Below are 19,381 nucleotides of genomic sequence, written 5' to 3'. Positions count from 1 at the left end.
TACACTATAGCTATCTAATAACGCACACCTACCGAAAAAATATAGCGGGCGTCACACTATATCCTTAAATACAAGTAATGATGCCCCCGGGGACATGGTGTTGAAAGTGAGGAAGGAAAGTAGGCTGGAGAAAGCACTCATTTATTACGTAATACGGGATGAGGGTTAGTTTCGGGCCCTGGCAACGGGTTCCTATAACCATTCTTTAAATCTTTCAACTATAGTTTTCAACTTGCTCTATTTTACAGACTAGCTAAGCAAGAAGAGAATGTGAAAAGAGAATGTTAAATAAAATAAGATGGGCAAGAATTAGAATCTCATTCTCTCACAGATCAAAGGCAAGTGTCATTACCTTGAGAGTAGGTTAAAAAGAGTCGGTATCAATATCTGAGGACTTTTGAGTTTCTTTTTGTGCTGCAGTAATTCTAGGATGAGGGTTGCTCTTTGCCAGTAAGAACCTCCAACTTCCTGAACAGATTCTAGATCTTGTGATTTTCTGGGAAACAGACAAGACAAAAAGTTAGAAGAGCAAACATTATCAACGCTAATAAGTAAAAATTACTGTATCCGATTATGCCCAATTGATGGGTATCAAAAAATCACAATGGTTCCAAAACATCCAAGGCCTGGGGGACAACAATGTTCTCACTGCATTCATAGCTCTTACTTCTGCTGCATTTTCTGCCTCCTTGTTTGCTGAATTGTGCCTAAGGACTTAGTTTTATCTGGTGGCTCCAGTTCTATTCTGACTTGTTCAGCATTAACAGAAATCTGCAATATGAAGGAAGAATGGGTGATAACAGGATTCCATGGGTTAAAATTAGAGCAGTTTACGTTGATTCAAACAGATACAACGAACATGTTTCTGTCCACTTTGTCCCCCTACAACCCTACAGCCCAGCCCAATCCCGAAAGACAAATATCATTGACAATTTTTTATGTATTCTTTGGGAAATTTTCCATATACCAACAGCTCTATAAAGATTAAACACAGACACATACACAAACACACACACACACACACTCTCTCTCTCATAGAGGAGCATATTATGTACACTGCTCTGTGCCTTAATTTGCTCCACTTAACTCATCTTAGAAACCTAAGTAATTATGTTAAAATTCTGAGAACTGCAGAATCTGGATACTAAGACTTTACCACACTATTATCTATTTTTGTGAAAGTACTTTCCTAAAAAAGCACAACAAAGCAAAACACTGAGTAACTAGGTGGTTATTCTGATCTACAGCTAGGTTTCAATATACATATAAACCAATGAGCAGATTCTCAGTTCCATTCTATATGTCATTAAACAGCTACTGAAATCAAGCAGAACAGTCCATGACCAGCTGAACATGAAGCTGCCGTTCACTCCTGTTCTTGCATAAGAGGGAGATCCTCCCTAATGAGTAAGATCCAACCTAACATACACCCTACGTGTTCAAGACTATAATTATTTCATACAATAAAAATAATGATGAAGACTTATAACGTTGATTTTGCACTTCTCTGTGACCTCCTTTTCCATGATTCTGGTTGATGGGAACATCTGACTTCCTAAAAGCATTACAAAATGGAGGAAGCTTAAACATGGTGTTACTTGGAAGAGAGTAAACATCAATAAACAAATGGCAGGAAGTTTGCAACTCACCCCTTTAAAAACACTGCTAACAGTCTGAGCACAATGCGAGTTTCTACAGCTCACCAATAAATCAAACAATGTGCACAAAAGCTTCTGCTGAACCTTTTCATCTGAAATAGCTGCAAAAAATGGCTTCGTAATCTAGAGGCAGAAAAAAGGCAACTGAGATAAATGAACAAACTTCAATTCCAAACATGATCTTTCTATCATTCTCTTTTACAATGTGAAATTGGTCTCCATTTTGTCAGTTTAAATGACTCATGTACATCATTCAGTTTTGCAAAATGGGTCAAATATATCATATTCCTTTAAGATATGCCCAGTCTATTTTCTTGAAGTAAAACATTACAGATTTTTGAAAGCCTGAACGTGCTTTAGTTTCTGATAGAAATCACTGACCTTTTCGAGGGCTGTAATCTGAACGGTTGGCATTCCTGTGCAAAGTTCCTTTGTTGTGTGCATAGCTTTTATAAATATATCTAGACTCTTCGGGTCCTTATGTAAAAGGGAAGCTGAATACTCATTATATTTTCCCAGAATGAGATGCAGAGCAATGACCTCATCTTTCAGGACAACTGTGGGCTCCTTCTGGATCTTTTCTAACAGTTGCTCAATCATAGGCAACAGCTGAGAAAGCACCATCTAAAATAAAGTTTGGAAAATTTATTAGTAAATAGTTATCTATATGGATACAAGTTTTTGCTTGCTGCACAAAGATATCCAAAGATATGCTGCAAGACTGGAAGCTTAGCCTGGAGAAAAAAACCCAATAAAATAATGACCTCTTAAGACACAGGGATAGCTATTAATCCAACTAAAGCACCCAGGTCCCCTCTGACAGTTCAGTCTATAACAGTCAAAAGCTCCAAACCCTTTAGAGATGACAGGAAAAATAATCTGTGAGCATCCTAACACTTTCTGAAAACAGGAAATACAAACTAAAGTTTTGGACTATAAAAATAAATTTTAGTTTTTCTACACTACAGTTCCAATGCTGTGCAATTAATATTAATTCAAATTATGTATCTGAAGTCTTTAATAACTCAACCAGGAGTCAGCAAATTATGGCTTGCAGGCCAAGTCCAGAGGATCATCTGTTTTTGTCAATTTTGTTTACTGAAACACAGGCATGCTCATTTGTTTACATACTGTCTGAGGCTGCTTTTGCAATACAATGGCAGAGCTAAGTGGCTGCAACACATTCTGTATGGCCCACAGAGCCTAAAATATTTACTACTTAGTTTTTTACAGACCAAGACTGTCAATTCCTTGTTTATACCAGGGAGGACACAGAGCTGATAAAGGCCATCTGTTTGCTTACAACAGGACAATATAATCAAATGGCTTTTACTCCATTTGATCCCTCTTTTAGTTCTTCAAGTTGAAGTCAGTCCAAGAACGGTAAGGTCCACGGGCATTTTTGGAACACGAGGATGAGAAGCAGTTTTTCTGTACCAGCACAAAGCACCAAACAACCATGTGATTCACAACCTCTTCCTTTTGAATCATAGGCTTCCTTGACAACATAATGAAAGCTTTGGATTCTCCCCACAGAAAAATGTACAGCCACATACATTTTAAAAATGAGTAAATGATTTTGGAATGTGCATAGACTTTTATGTTCAAATATATTATTTTGTGGAGGATTTTCACCTGAAGAACAAAGAAAAACTAACAATTTTTCAGCGGTGCATCGCCAGAGTTTTTCCCTGTGTAACTGTAAAATTCATTTAAAATCACATCAATGATGAGACAGGGATAACACACAATTTTAAAATGGAAAGAAACTCACTAATATTTGCTTTTTGTATCCTGTATTTTTCTCCACCTCAACTCTTCCCCCTCCCAAATTAATAAAATGTTCACGTCTGAGTGTATATATGCAACTCTCACAAAGTCTTACACACACGTGAGCAGTTACAATAATCTTTAGTAACATCACATGGATTGGACAGCCCACTTAAATTGCACATACCTCACTGCTGACTTCCTGAAGTACTTTCATCAAATCTTTTGCAACATAAGATGGGCAACTATATACACAATAAAGTAGGTTTTTCAAAGTTTCAGACAACTTCTGATGAGATTTCAGCTTCTTTTCTCTCTGTAGTTCCTCAAATAAAGTAGCCAAATCCTAGTATACAAAAAAAAGAAAACCGGATTGGAAAAAAAAAAGTTACATGTACTACTTATGGAAGATTCTTTCCCAAATGATGTGACACTGCTCATGATTTTCAATACCCTTAATAGGAAAGGGTATTACTACCTATCAGGTAGTATCAAAAGCTAAACAAAAGCTAAACACTGGCCTTTTAGCCAGTAAAAAGATAGCAGAAATGAAACATGGCATTGCTATCTTTTTAAAATGGGGGAAGAAAGATGTGCAGACATTGACATATCAATTTCTAAATTCAATGACTTAGTCAATAAAAATCCCTGCAGGGCTTCCCTGGTGGCGCAATGGTTGAGAGTCCATCTTTCAATGCAGGGGATGCAGGTTCGTGCCCCAGTCTGGGAAGATCCCACATGCCACGGAGCAGCTAGGTCCGTAAGCCATGGCCGCTGAGCCTGCACGTCCGGAGCCTGTGCTCCGCAAAGGGAGAGACTACAACAGTGAGAGGCCCACATACCACAAAAAAAAAAAAAAAAAAAAAAAAATCCCTGCAAAGCGGAATGTCAAGAAAGGAGAAAAAGGTTCATGTGTCCACATGGGCATACACACTCTCAATCTTCTTTGCTACTGAGTTTACCTGAGCAACACAGGTGGCATCTGAGGTGATCTCCTCTGCTTTAGGAACCACATGATCTATGACCAGATGAAACTGGGATGCCACTCCGCTGAGGGCCTGGAGACAATGAATGGCAGCCCTACGTACTTCTTTTATGGGGTTTCCCAGATTAATGAGTAGAGATGTCACCACTAAAACCAAAGGGAAAAAAATTTAAGTAACGATTCAAAACATTGAAACAGTATAGAACTTCAATAGTACCAAAGGGTGCATGATGCAAGTTTTCCTCTCAACTCAAACTCCCTCTCTGAAGACCAGTCACTGTTTAATTATTTGTTTTCTATTCTAGAGAAGTGTTAGACATTTTCTGTTATATTCTTTTGAAAACACACAAATGAGACCACAGCATACATATCCTGTTCTGCACCAATGGCTATCACATCTCAATGTATATTGGAAGGGTTTTCCATATAAGTACATACATATCTACATTAAATATCCTTTCAAAACTGTATACAAATGCTCCATTGTATTTTACTTTACTGGTTACTCTATTTTACCTTACTGGTAAAAGTTTAGATTGTTTCTAGTCTTTTGGCATTAAAACTGCTGCAACAAACACCCTGTACATACATCCTTGCACAAGAGTGCAGAGGAAATAACCCATTTGTGCATGATACTTTGCAGATATTTTGTCCTGAATAGATGTTTGTTTTCACTTTCTTTTTGATGCAGAAATTTTATAGCTTTATAGAAGAATTTTTCTTCTAGTTTTACATGCTGCTTTGAAAGGTGCTCCCCACTCTAAAAGAGTTTTAAAAGTATCTACCTCTAGTATTCTACATTTTCTTCTAACACTGAAACTAAGTTTTTTTTAATGTGAAATCTTTAGTTCAGGTGAAATTTTTGTCTAAGGAATAAGGTTGGAGTCAAGCTTCTTTAATGTTTGCAAATGGCTAGCAGGTATCCTGTTTAACAGTCAACCTAAGAACCCCACAGATCTGGGATGTCAGCTTTGTCATTCATACATCTCATCCGTATCTGAAATGTATCTATTTTTGCCAACTATACTTCTAGAACCATGTCCAATAAAAATGATGAATTTTAAAAAAAATTAAAAATTAAAAAAATAATAAAAATAAATAAAAATGATGAATTTAACAGGAATGCTTTTGTTTCGCCAATTACGTGGCAAAAATACTAGCTTTTGACTTGAGAAGTATTTTCATCATGTTACTCCTACTCTGCTGTCACTTAATTAGGAGTAATTACTGATTTTTATCTCATGCCTTTTCAGATCTTTGGACATGATTATATGGGTTTTCTCTAGCCAATTATATAATAGAATACCTTGTTTTGAACCAACTTTGTATTTTTGGAATGAACTCTGGGGAAATGTTTGTTTTCTAAAATAATGTTGCTGGACCCAGCAAGTATTTTATTTAGAATTTTTGCATCATTATTAAATACAGCCATCGCCTTTTATCTGTAAGGATGTTGTGCTGGTTTTAGACAAAGAATCTGGAAGCTTTCCTTGGTTCTATGCCCTGCCCACTTCAATAACATTGAAATAGCCGGCTTCAAGGACCTGGTAGAAATCAAGTGAATCAGGGTTTTTTGAAGAAAAGTCTCCAGGATAAAGAGACATCTAAATTCCTTTTATGGTAATTAGTTATTTAAGCTTTATTCCATACTATTTACTGGGGCAAATTTTGGTGATTTTTATCTTACTAGAAATGATCCATTCTACATACACTACTTCTGGAATGCTAAGAAAGAGTGTGACAAGCTTTCATACTCTTCCAAGCAGATCATATGAAAGCTGGAAATCCTTCCTGGTCTCCATGACATTAATTTATAAAGTAAAGCCAAAAATGAACAGCTGAGAAGTTGAATTCATACAAAGGGCAGCATCAGGCCAAGACATCTGTTTGCTAAAATTCCCAGTAGAGTGGGGCAGAGCTTTCAGAAAAAGCCAAATTCAAAAACCAAGTACTAACTACTATGGTTACTATGTTCAAGTAAGTTACTGGAACCCAAGGTGGGTTAAACTACATTATTTAAGCAATCAGCTGTTAAGTATGTCCTTCCATTTAAAAATCTATGTGACTACATTCTCCCAAATAATTTTTTTCAGATTTGAAATAGCATATTTTACATAAAAGCTGAAAAAAGTACTTGAGTTTTGCTTTTAAACATGTAGATAAACTTACTATATTGATAAGGCGTAACAAACCAACAGCAGCCTCCAGCTTACAAACATTAAACTCTTAATTCATTTAGCAAAGATTTGCTCTATGCAAGCCTGAGCTGGAATACACATTTGCACAGAAAGTAAAAAAACTGGTTAGATTCCCAAGCCACTGACAGAAAGTTAACTCATACAATTACATTAATATTGCAAACCCTTTTTCTTTTGCACAGCATATTTTCCTGTAAATATATGAAAACAAATACCAGCCAACACTTCCTAGACTCCTAAGGGAAAAGGTATGGCTAGAAGCTCACTGTGGATTCACAGTGGAGTGCTCTGAGGACAGGTGCAATGAGGAAGCAGCCCTCTACTTGAGTCCCTGGGGGACTCTAGTGGTCCTTGAGCTTCCATGAAGAACAGAGTGCATCTCTCCTGTTTTCAGTGGAGTAACTGTGACATACCTAGGCAGCATAAATGCAAAAGTACTTCAGGAAGTGGGGAGATGACAGAAGACAAGACAGCAGGGGTAGGAAGGGAGCCCGTCTTGCAGCAATACCAGAGTAAAAGTTAGGTCCTTTGGTCATGCTACGTACAAAGAGGCATATATTCCTCAGAAGCCACTGCCTTTGATGCCAAAGGATAGCACATTTCACACCTAATTAGAAAATCTAACTACTTATGACTTCGTATTTTTGAAAACTCGTAAGTTTAACAGTAGACAACTATTTTAATAAACTATGGTATCTCCACACAAAATATTCTGCAGACATTTAAAAAATACATATAATTCTATATTTATTAATGTAGAAAGATGCTTACAATGTATTCATTCAAAAAGTTTAAAAAATGCCCAGGACATATACCCTGAGAAAACCATAATTCAAAAAGAGTCATGTACCACAATGTTCACTGCAGCTCTATTTGCAATAGCCAGGACATGGAAGCAACCTAAGTGTCCATTGACAGATGAATGGATAAAGAAGATGCGGCACATGTATATAATGGAATACTCAGCCATAAAAAGAAACAAAATTGAGTTATTTGTAGTGAGGTGGATGGACCTAGAGTCTGTCATACAGAGTGAAGTAAGTCAGAAAGAGAAAAACAAATACCGTATGCTAACACATATATATGGAATCTAAAACACAAAAAGAAAAGGTTCTGATGAACCTAAGGGCAGGACAGGAATAAAGACACAGACGTAGAGAATGGAGTTGAGGACACGGGGAGGGGGAAGGCTAAGCTGGGACAAAGTGAGAGAGTAGCATTGACATATATACACTACAAATGTAAAACAGATAGTTAGTGGGAAGCAGCTGCATAGCACAGGGAGATCAGCTCGGTACTCTGTGACCACCTAGAGGGGTGGGATAAAGAGGGTGGGAGAGAGACGCAAGAGGGAAGGGATATGGGGATATATGTATACATATAGCTGATTCACTTTGTTATACAGCAGAAACTAACACAACACTGTAAAGCAATTATAGTCCAATAAAGATGTTAAAAAAAAAAAGTCCAGGAAATTCACATCCGAAAAACCTGAATAAACCTTCTTAAAAGTAAGTCCACCTACACAGACCTACTTGAGAATGGACTTGAGGATATGGGGAGGGGGAAGGGTAAGCTGTGACAAAACGAGAGAGAGGCATGGACATATATACACTACCAAACGTAAGGTAGATAGCTAGTGGGAAGCAGCCGCATAGCACAGGGAGATCAGCTCCGTGCTTTGTGACCACCTGGAGGGGTGGGTAGGGAGGGTGGGAGGGAGGGTGATGCAAGAGGGAAGGGATATGGGAACAGATGTATATGTATAACTGATTCACTTTGTTATAAAGCAGAAACTAATACACCATTGTGAAGCAATTATACTCCAATAAAGTTGTAAAAAAAAAAAAAAAAAAGTAAATCCACCTAAAAAAGGGACTGCAATATTTCAGTTAAGTAGTGGAGAAAAAATTACATTCATGGGACTTTATTGTATAAGTAAAACTTAAAATTGTATATCTATCTCACATATAACAAAATTTTGGTTACAACTGTAATTATGTGCTCTTTCAAGGAGCTAATAAAAGATAAATATTGAGAAATCATTCTGGGGAAAATGTGCGATCATTCACTTTGCTTTCATAGAACATTTATAACAAGTGATTTGGGAATAAAAAACTTAGATTAAGAGCATGTTCAGGGCTTCCCTGGTGGCGCAGTGGTTAAGAGTCCACCTGCCGATGCAGGGGACACGGGTTCGTGCCCCAGTCCGGGAAGATCCCACGTGCTGCAGAGCGGCTGGGCCCGTGAGCCATGGCTGCTGAGCCTGCGAGTCTGGAGCCTGTGCTCCGCAACAGGAGAGGCCACAACAGTGAGAGGCCCGCGTACCGCAAAAAAAAAAAAAAAAAAGAGTATGTTCAATTTCTTCACAGGTCGCTCTCATTCCTCTGATACTTAAATGATTCCATCATCCTCATCAACTTTCTCATCTTCAATCACCATAGGGTCTAATTCTGACAGATCCTCTTATTTGTCAATAGCTTTGCAAGTCAATCCACTTCTCAACAGCATGTTTATCAACTTCATGAAATTCTGCATCTTTTGCAAAATTTACAATTTACTTTATAAAAACAGAAGTTTTATTTTTGGGTGTTTCATTAGTGAGCGCCCAACCTGAAAATTACTTTATACCTGATAAAAGAGATAAATCCAGGAGGGTTGTTTGAATGGAGACCAATTTAATAATTAATCAGTTGAATGCTGAATTGTATTACGATGGTTTGGCTTCCCTAGACAGCCCAGTTACTATTCAAAAAATGAACAGATGGATATTAAAAACCCATGATTAACCACCTGCCATTTTTATTATCTGTTTTGGTGAGATTTTGCCATTGATGTTTAGAACTTAAAAGCAATACTTAGAAGTAACCAAAAACAGTCTACAAATACACAAAAATACATAGGCACACAAATACATACATACACAGACAGAAAGAGTGTGCACCCACACTAATAAAACAATAAAAAAGAAATTCTCCGAACTACAACCTTCACACACCACACGTGGAGAAAGCATTGCCATCTGGTCACGACGGAACAGAACGATGCTACTTGTAGTACCTGGAGAAGATGCGGATGCCAGCTGATGTTTACACTGAGCTTTCTGAGAAGAGAGCGCTGCACAGCCCACATAAAGAGCTTGAGTCTGCAGCACTGTTGTCACCCTGCAGTTAAGTGGATTTGAAAGGCTAGAACCGTAGGTCCATAAAACAGAAAAGAACTTGAATAACTGGAAAACATCTTCTAGATGTACCTAAATTAAAAACAAAACACAGTGAAGTTTAATTTTTACTCACATAAGCTGGTTCCAAATCCTCTTTCCACTAGTGTATAATTACAGAAAACAATTTATTGCAAAGTTTTGCTTTCTCTAGTCACTTAAAATTATTCTCTGCTTGGTACTTTAACCGACTGGGAAGGGTGTGCAAGAATTCAGACGACTCACTATAATTTTGCACTAGAACACATTTAACAACAATGGAAAGGATGAGGTTGCCAAGCAGAAAACCAAGACAAAAGTGATGTCGGGAAGCCTCTACGAAAGTACCGTGAGGGTGGAGTGAGCAGTGTCAACTGTGTCAAATGCTGTCGAGAGGGCAAGTAAGAGCGAAGAACTGACCACTGGGCGTGGCAGCACGGAGGTCACGGTGCCGTGATGAAATCTCTTCACTGAGCGACTGCATATCCTAAATCACCTCTCTGAACTGCAGTTTCTCGTTGGTTTGACAGTAGTCAACCGAACATATCTGGCCATTGTGATTATTAAACACCTGAGCAGGCCTAACACATGAGGAGGCCGGCAGCAATGTCAGTCTCCGTTCAACCTACCGACGGGTGTCACGAATCAGCACTGCTTTACAGGGTCTGCATCCATCACCACATGCTCGTCACTGTCTAAAAGTCTACTTTCATGTTCATTAAAAACTGTCATAACTCAAAGATCTACAACATATTCTTCAAGGGGAGAGTCTGCCTGAAAAAGGTGAGCTAGTACCTTCATAAAAAGTTTCATCAGAACCCGAAAATGGACCGTGTCAGCACCACTGAGAACCATCTCGAAGAGCCCAATGAGCAAACACAAGTAGTCTCTGCTGTCTTCTTTCAGCTGTTCAGGATTCCACCAGGTATCGTCTACGGGGATGTGAAGAGAAGGAGAAACGGTGCATAAATTTATGCGAATACACCGCTGGGAACTTCTCATTCAAGACAAAGAACAAGTTGCGGAATCAATAACTCAGTTTTCCACAGTATCACATTCAAAAGATTCACAGCTTGTCCTACCTTTAGGAAAAGATTTAGGAGCCTTTAGTGCATGAATAAAATTTTTCAGTGAAAACATGAGTAAAACTGAGTCCTCCACAGCAATCCTCCGGGCAGTCTTGAGCTGTTCTACATAATGTGCCCACAGCTCCAATGGTATCCCTCTGTCCATCATCAGCTCAAAATTCCATTCTGAGGGGATCTCCTAAAATGTTAAAGGAAGTAAAAATAGCACAAGTTTAAAGGGGTTCTGAACATGGGTTATACAGATGGACTGCAATGGCTATATGACTGGGTAATTTGCAAAATTTTGTCTACATGTATATTTGGGTGGAGAGAGGAATAACAGTTTTAATCAGATTTTTAAAGAGATCTAACCATCACTATTCACAAGACACAAATAAGTTCATCATGGCTTCATTTTATCTATGTTTTCTTAAAACACCGTCCCTAAAAACAAATGTTATTCATATAATTTATCCTTGTCAAATAAAGGGTAGGCACGTTTCTAAACAGAAAAATAAGGTACTGGATTTCCAAGAGATCCTTAAAGGGACTTTTCTCATTTCATACTTTTACTGCTTAACTGAAGAAGGTACATGGTCAAATCCCCAAACTTGCAGATGATTCTAAACAAGAAGCAAAACGTTAAGGTGTTTAGATATTACATTACAAGCGCCAAAAGCAAGCATGAGAAATGGTGCAGGAAAACAACGAACGAGACTCCATAAAGGTGAGCGCAGAATAATAACTGGGTAGTAAAATAACCCAAAGCCAGACTTTCAAGATAATGTCTCTAGTGAGGGATTTCACTGGCTCAAAGTGCTGCTACCGCCGAAAAGATGCTCGGGCCTCTCAGAAAGGGCATCAAATATAAAACCACCTGTTATCCACGTGTGTATAACACACTCGATTTGGCCACACTTTACCACTGAGAACAAATACAGTCCAGGTCACCACACTTTCAAAAAAATAAAGAAGTTAGGAAGGGCTCATCTGGGTATGTGGGTGTGTATGTATGTATTTATTTGCCACGCTATGTGGCTTGCAGGATCTTAGTTCCCCTACCAGAGATCAAACCTGGGCCCTGGCAGTAAAAGAGTGCTGAGTCCTAACCACTGGACTGCCAGGGAATTCCCTGGGTTACTTTTTAAAATATGAAGATTCAGTCTCTTAAAGTTTACATAAATTTAGCTATAACGGCTATGACCAGAACTTATAAAATCCTGAGAGTATAAGTGAACGTCAAAAAGATGGGATTTGTTGAGCATCTCCTACAACAAGGAACCCTCTGAAGTCTGGAGAACAAATAAAAACAAGACACTATTAAATACAAGACACTATTCTATGGCAGATATTAAAAGAAATAATCTATAACCCCAAGGTGTGGTGTTTGGTAAAAATATCAACAACTGAAACATGTTCCTTAGTAAGACTGTCAAAGATAATAGTACGCTGGCAAAATCCAAATTAAAATAATACAAAAGATCTATTCTAGTAAACAACAGAATGAAACAATACTTTATTCAAGCACTAATATATCTAGTGAATTCCTCACCACGAGACATAGTTAAGTATAGCTTGGATAATTACCCAATAAAGATGATACAGGGGAGAGTCAACTATCAGACACAAACACCACAAATGTGAAATTCCATGATTCAATTAAATTTCTTGCAAAAGGAAGACAGCACCTAACCCACTATCTACTGCTACCCAAGGCTGCCTCACATTTCACCCCTAGAATCCAAAGACTCAGCATCTCAGCCCCCGATTTTCGGTTCTGCTGTGATTAACAAGCCAGGCAGTCACTTTTCTTCTAACATTCAACTTTCCAGAGAGTTTGCACTCCTTACCACTGTAGTTATGACACTTTCGAGCTTCTTTATTTTTTTCTGCAATAAACTGAAGACTCTTGTCGCAAATGGAAAATGAGTTTCTTTTAAAGACGAACAGCAGGAGACAAGTACAGCCATGATCACGTGAAAAGTCACTTTCTGCTTCAGGCTAAAGGACTCCTTTTCTCCAACACTTATTAAATCCTCCACCTTGAAAAACAGACAGACTCCATGAATGGTAGCTCTTGGTTTGCATAAGAACAATTTTTTCTACCTCTGCCAATCTAGGTATCATGTATTTCATATTTAGAGTGAGGTGATAAATACAAAACCTTAAAAAAGTAGTAAGCATTGATTTCTGGGTAACCAGAAAAATAAGTAATTTCAGAAATTATAACGAACACAACTGCACTTGCCAACTGGATGTTTTTATGCCCTTAAAAGATTTACTAAGGCAAAAGAAAATTTCTCCTCTTTTAGATTATATTTTGCTATTTTAACAAAAAATATGACTTTAATATTTTAAATGAGAGGAAAAAAGGTTAAAAAGTAGACATTATATTCCTACTGGTCCAATATACAACCAGGATGAAATAAATTACATAAAACGTTAAGGATTTCAAACAATCTGCAAAATATATACTAAACACTGTGTTTTTAAAACAAAGTACTCAAGAATGGAAAAGTTATTTTAAAAAAAGAAGAATCATCTAGTAAAGCAAACACTGAGAATCCAATAAGATTATGAGAAGGAAACCCAGGGGGTTGACTTTGACAACATACCTACCATCTTTAACATTGAAGAGGGATCCCCTGAATTTATATTGTTAGCCAGCAACTCAATCATCTTCTGACTTGCTACACCAATTAGTTCTCCTGACTTTGTGCTTTTAATCACATTTTCAAGAGCTGTTTAAAAAAAAAAAAAAAAGAATTGAACACCAGAGGGCCCTTATGTTACTAACACTCACCTAAATATCATGTCAAGTAAAGAATGTAGGCAAAAGTTTTACAATTTTCCTACGAAGGTTTGCTTTTTATTTTTCTTTTCATAAAATTACAAATTCTTCAGTGGGTCACTGTCCTTTTCACTGTATACTTGCCATATTATCAAAAATTTTAAAATATCTTGCTGGAATGTAACACAATGAACAATTTCAAATAAGAATCACTGCCAATTTTTAATTATGGTTATCTTTTTTTAAAGTGTCACCTGCTCACTTTTTCTAAAAAACAACTGAATTTCTTACCTTCTTTCCAGCCTCTTAATAAAGGATGCAGAGAGCAAATTCCTGATTTTGATAAATATATAGCCATTTTCATCTCAGCAGATTCCATATCATCATTGTTGATGACCATGAATGGCAGCAGGTGCACCACCACCTGATTCGACAACTGATCATTTTCACTCAGTATCTCTGCTTTAATTAGTATGTCTGCTGCTATCTCAAGCACATTGTACCTAAAAGATACATAAACACATTTGGTTGAGACACATTAGAGACTTCAGTTCAGCAAAAACTCATCGTTACATTTTTCCAGCTCAACTGACACCATCCTGGTCTCTTTACCAAACACATTATTGAGAAACATCAAGATATCACTTAAAATCCATGCTAAGGGCTTCCCTGGTGGTGCAGTGGTTGAGAGTCCGCCTGCCAATGCAGGGGACACGGGTTCGTACCCCGGTCCGGGAAGATCCCACATGCCACGGAGCAGCTGGGCCCGTAACATAGAACATATCACACTATACATCTCAACTCCACTAGAAATCAGAGATTCACTCATTAGTTCAAAAAATATTATCTGAACATATACTATATCCTAAGAACTAAATAGGACACAAAAACCTGTAAGACATGCTCTCATCCTCTAAGGAGCTTAGTCACTTTTCCATGCAAAAAGCTTAGGTGCCAAAAATGAAATAACAAAAGCTCATCAAAACATTACAGAAGGTATCATGTGCCTCTGAGCTTATTTTTTACTTAATATATTTGTAATTGTTTTAATTATAAAGTGTAATATATTATCCTTGTAAAATAGAAATACATTATATGAAGTAAAAAATTAAAGCTCCTTCCCATCCTACTTCCCAGATCTCAGTATTATATCATACATTATACACTTCTTTTTCCATTTTATTAAGAAAAATTTCAAACATAGAGAATATTACAACAAATCCATACAAACCCAAATAAAAGTGAACTTGATATAAGAATTGCAGGCACTTCCCTGGTGGCGCAGTGGTTAAGAATCCACCTGCCAATGCAGGGGACACGGGTTCAATCCCTGTTCTGGGAAGATCCCACATGCCATGAAGCAACTAAGCCTGTGCGCCACAGCTACTAAGCCTGCGCTCTAGAGCCCGCGAGCCACAACGAGTGAGTCCGTGCGCCCAGAGCCCGTGCTCCGCAACAAAACAAGCCACTGCAATGAGAAGCCCGCTCGCCGCAACTAGAGAAAGCCTGCACCCATCAACGAAGACCCAACGTAGGCAAATATAAATAAATAAATAAATAAATATATTTATTAAAAAGAAAAGAATTTCATTAATTTATTTGTATAAGGAGATACAAATACATACCATGCCCTATTTTTTGAAAGTTCTGCTCTTTGAAAGAGATTCAGGAGATTTGAAACTGTCACTTCTGAACTAAACTGTTGTTTGAAAATCTAGAGAGAAAAAGATACCCATAAGTAAATTTTTGCTTGCTTCAAATATGGTGCTTGTTAAACAAACTTTAAAAAATTATGGATTATAAAGAATTTATCTCCCAACAATTCCAGCATAATTTAAAAGTTCTATGAGAGCAATTTCGCAAAAGTGCCATTCAGGATCCAATTTCCCAGGATCCCTATGTATTTACTACTGACAAAAATTCACAAAGCACTTTTCCTTTTTAAAAGAACTTCCAAATATATAAAGTTGTATAATCTAATTACTCCCATGTGCTTTCCCCAACCAGGCTTAAGTCTGTGCTCTCAACAGAACAAATTTCCAGTGAAAGAATAATTTCCAAATATGCTGCTGCCTAGAGCAGAGATTCATGTGAGAAGGGTAAGTAAATATTTACAAACAAAACATGCACATCAATGAACAACAAATTCACTCACCTCAAATGCACTTATAGCTGACAAGACAACATCTATGCTATCATCACCTAATCGGGTTAAAATAGCTTCTTTAATGAAAGACTCATCGATACTCTCCTGAGCAATAGAAAAAAATATTAATTTTTTTAGTTGTTTAATTTAGTTGTTTAATTTAGTTGTTGCTAAAACCTCTGAAGACTTTACATTAGAAAGGAAGTATGGTTTTGTGAAAAGCACTCCAGAATTCCAGTTAAGGAACACAGGTTCTGCTGCCCTGGATGCGAATTCAAAACTAAGCACACTTGCGTTGAACTAGGCAAGCTTTAGAAGTCCTTTTTAGATGAATAATTGTTTGGTACAAAATCTTTCCAGTTTCCATTGAAAATATAATAAGATGTGCAATTAAAATACAATTTTTGCATTAATGAGCTCATCTTGTTAAAATGAGAACCTAGATTTTGGGAGAGCACAAACTAAAGAACCAGAATGTCTAAGTTTAAATCCCAGTTCCACCACTTACTAGCTGTGCGACCTTGAGCAAGTTACTTAACCTTCCTAGGTCTCATTATTCTCATCTATAAAATAGGGCTAATAATAGTACCTACCTCAAAGGGTTGTTACAGGATCAAAAAATACATATCAATACTTAAAACAGTGCTTTAGACATAGTAAGCAGTGTTAAAAGTTAGCTTTTAATTTTCAAGGTTTTTACAAGGATGATGACACGTGCTGATGACAGTGAAGTCTGCCCCCAAAAGTTCATATTTTTCTTTTAAGTAACAAAAGAAAATAAAGCATAAAATCATTCACAATAACAGAAAAATAAGACTGCTAACCAAACTGAATATATCTCTACCTGTAGGTGGTGAAAAGAAAAAAAACAAGTAAATAATCCCACAGAAAATAATGTAGGTCAGAAGGTTGGGAGACAAAAAGTAAAATCCTTAAAATTCACAAAACTGAAGTCCAAGTTTAATGCCAAATGCCAAAATTTTCTCAAAAGCTAACAAGTAGCCAAATAGCTCAATCTGGAATTCGAGAACAGAACAGAACCTATGTCCATACATTAACAGAGAAGGGAAAAGGAAATCAAAGCATGCAAAGACAGACATTAACTGCAATTACAATACTAAAGCCTGTACGTTGAATGTATACACTGCCCTTCACTGAAAAAACTAACAAATCCAGAGGAGGACAGGGTAGGTCGGGATTAAGAGTAAAACCAGGAAGGATAAGAATGGTTTCAAGAATATTAGGAGATTCCAGGAATCTCGCTTTTTATTCTAGGCACTGAAATCTTCCTATTACAACAAAGAACAGTATTCACTGAGTTTAATTATCCAACAAATCAATGAGACAAACCTACCAGCAATTTATGAAAGAAACACAATTTGTACCAGATCAGAAATGAATTAAGCCAAGCAATATTTTTCAAATTTGAATACATCTACCATTTTAAAAATTAAGTATAACTCTTCAAAAATATAAGAGAAAATATTTTTAAAATATTTTTTAAATTACCAATTGAAAAGCAAAGAAACTAAAGAAAAAAACAGTAAAATTCAAAATTAAATAAACTTAACGTGGTAATTATGATTAGCTGAAATTAAATTCTACTTGTAATATGAATCTGGTTTTAATGGCCATGACACAAGTTTAGAGTTCAGTGTGTTTATACTACTATGTGCTATGGAGAAACTAAACTCTGGTAGCATTTTTCTCTAGTCTAGAAATTTTCCAAATATGCAAACGGTAGTACATGAGATGATTTTAGATGTTAACAGATGAACATTCTTATTTCAAACTGTATTACCTACAGTAAAATGTACAATTAGCACTTCAAACGCATGATTTAAAAGCTATGTGAAATAGATGAAGAGGATAAAGAAGTATAAACTACTAGGTATAAATTAAGTTACAAGGATGTAATGCATAGCACAGGGAATATAGTCAATATTTTGTATTTACTTTCTATGAAGTATAATCTATAAAAATATTGAATTACTATGTTGTACACTTGAAATATTGAAAATCAACCATAACTCAATTTTAAAAAAAGAAAGCTATGTGAAAAAAAAGAGCCCATTTAAAAGAAACTAAAGAAAAATTTAAAAAAATAATAACATCAGTGGTCAGCTAATACAGCAAAAAATTTGCTTGAATGACTAAAGTTTGGAAAATACTGCTCTATTTGAATCACTGCAATGTCTTTGTAAAATATCACTTTGTTATAAAGGCTTTATTTACAAATTAAGTCAGCTTCTGTACTTACTATTAGGAGCCACCAAAATTTTAAAGCCAAATGCAACTGGCAGGTACCGAAATCATGAACAGGGCTCCAAAAGCTATCATTCTGATGTCCCCAAATACACTCATGTTAAACTTAAGACTATCAAATTCAAATTCAAAACTAAAAAATTCTCAGATAATTTATGACCCTCTGTAAATTAATCTATAAATCCCAGGTTGAAAAACTCTCAACTAAAGCTAACCTAATCATCTGCAACGTGGAAACATATACAGGTTAAAATGGTGGCTTCTGGCATGTATGGTCCTAAATCTTTTTCCAATGAATGCCCATATTCTTTATTAGGCTTATCTCTATAATTAAACAGTATTGATTCTAGGTGTTAAATTCAATTTCTTATTCTAGAATTACACTGCTCATCATAAGGGTAAAAACATCACAAATGAAGGCTATCTGACACAAACCTTTGATGTTGTCATGACATTTTTCAGATGATTAATGGCCAGAAGTCTCACAGGAGCAAGTGGATGATTCAGACTGAGCATCAAGGAGGTATCAGAATCTGCTAAAAACTACAGGATTCAGCACAATTACCACATGATCTCGCCATTCAATCTGAGCAGCACATGATCAAGAAGAACCAGAGAAAACCACCCCGAGCTGCCCAACTTATTCAATAACGACCATCTAATTTCAGAAACCAAAAAGTACACCAAACTGAAAGTAAAAAGTAAAGCAAAATCTTTGTCTCCAGAACATAGTATGAGTAACAGCAGATAAAAATTTGTTTTGTGAATGTTGTGATTTCATGTATACTTGTGTCTACATGTAGGTTTAAATTAGTGAAGTAATTCTATGAAGTAATTTTGTATTCTTTATGTATATCTGATTCCAAGGTGAAAAGCACCTAAGATAAATCACTGTATTAGCGCCTAAATGAAAATATAAATCAAAAAAATTGATCACTGAAGAGAATGCAATTCATCTAAATGATGTAACAGTGACACTCAAATTAGTGACAACTTTATTTATGTATTGATAATTAGACTACAAAGGAAGTCTCTCAACATATGGTTTTGGAAATGAAATACCATTAAAGACGAAAGTCTAATTATGGAAGAGAAAAACCCAAACAACCATATTTCTCTTCCTAACATTTATTTTCAAGGCTAATTATAAGAACTACTTAAATGTCTAACTTCTAGTATAAAGACTTAGGGCGAATCACCAGAAAATTTCTGGAGTTCTAACATAATCATGAAACAAAATCCACTTCCCTTTTCCTAATTAATGACTTAAATAGCCACACGTGGCTGGTGCGTACTGCACTT

The 19,381-nt window shown here is 36.5% G+C and overlaps 1 protein-coding gene across 1 annotated transcript in view; it reads right to left on the bottom strand.

Annotated features, from left to right (window-relative positions):
- The window catches only part of HEATR1 (HEAT repeat containing 1), a 50,387-nt gene that overhangs the window by 20,757 nt on the left and 10,249 nt on the right, over positions 1 to 19,381 (bottom strand). The window contains exons 12-26 of the mRNA XM_082645514.1: positions 18,515 to 18,622; positions 15,824 to 15,919; positions 15,294 to 15,382; positions 13,960 to 14,171; positions 13,497 to 13,618; positions 12,728 to 12,919; positions 10,893 to 11,076; positions 10,606 to 10,742; positions 9,672 to 9,864; positions 4,391 to 4,560; positions 3,616 to 3,774; positions 2,040 to 2,282; positions 1,650 to 1,781; positions 668 to 771; positions 353 to 496 (exon numbers count right to left, since the gene is read on the bottom strand). Of these exons, the coding sequence (XP_082501640.1) occupies positions 353 to 496; positions 668 to 771; positions 1,650 to 1,781; positions 2,040 to 2,282; positions 3,616 to 3,774; positions 4,391 to 4,560; positions 9,672 to 9,864; positions 10,606 to 10,742; positions 10,893 to 11,076; positions 12,728 to 12,919; positions 13,497 to 13,618; positions 13,960 to 14,171; positions 15,294 to 15,382; positions 15,824 to 15,919; positions 18,515 to 18,622 (2,285 nt within the window). The remainder of the gene's footprint in view (positions 1 to 352; positions 497 to 667; positions 772 to 1,649; positions 1,782 to 2,039; positions 2,283 to 3,615; positions 3,775 to 4,390; positions 4,561 to 9,671; positions 9,865 to 10,605; positions 10,743 to 10,892; positions 11,077 to 12,727; positions 12,920 to 13,496; positions 13,619 to 13,959; positions 14,172 to 15,293; positions 15,383 to 15,823; positions 15,920 to 18,514; positions 18,623 to 19,381) is intronic.

The sequence above is a fragment of the Mesoplodon mirus genome (assembly GCF_964341445.2).
Source record: "Mesoplodon mirus genome assembly, chromosome: 2".
Taxonomy (NCBI): domain Eukaryota; kingdom Metazoa; phylum Chordata; class Mammalia; order Artiodactyla; family Ziphiidae; genus Mesoplodon; species Mesoplodon mirus.
The sequence above is the reverse complement of the archived record's forward strand: the minus strand, read 5'-3'. Positions and strand labels throughout refer to the sequence as shown.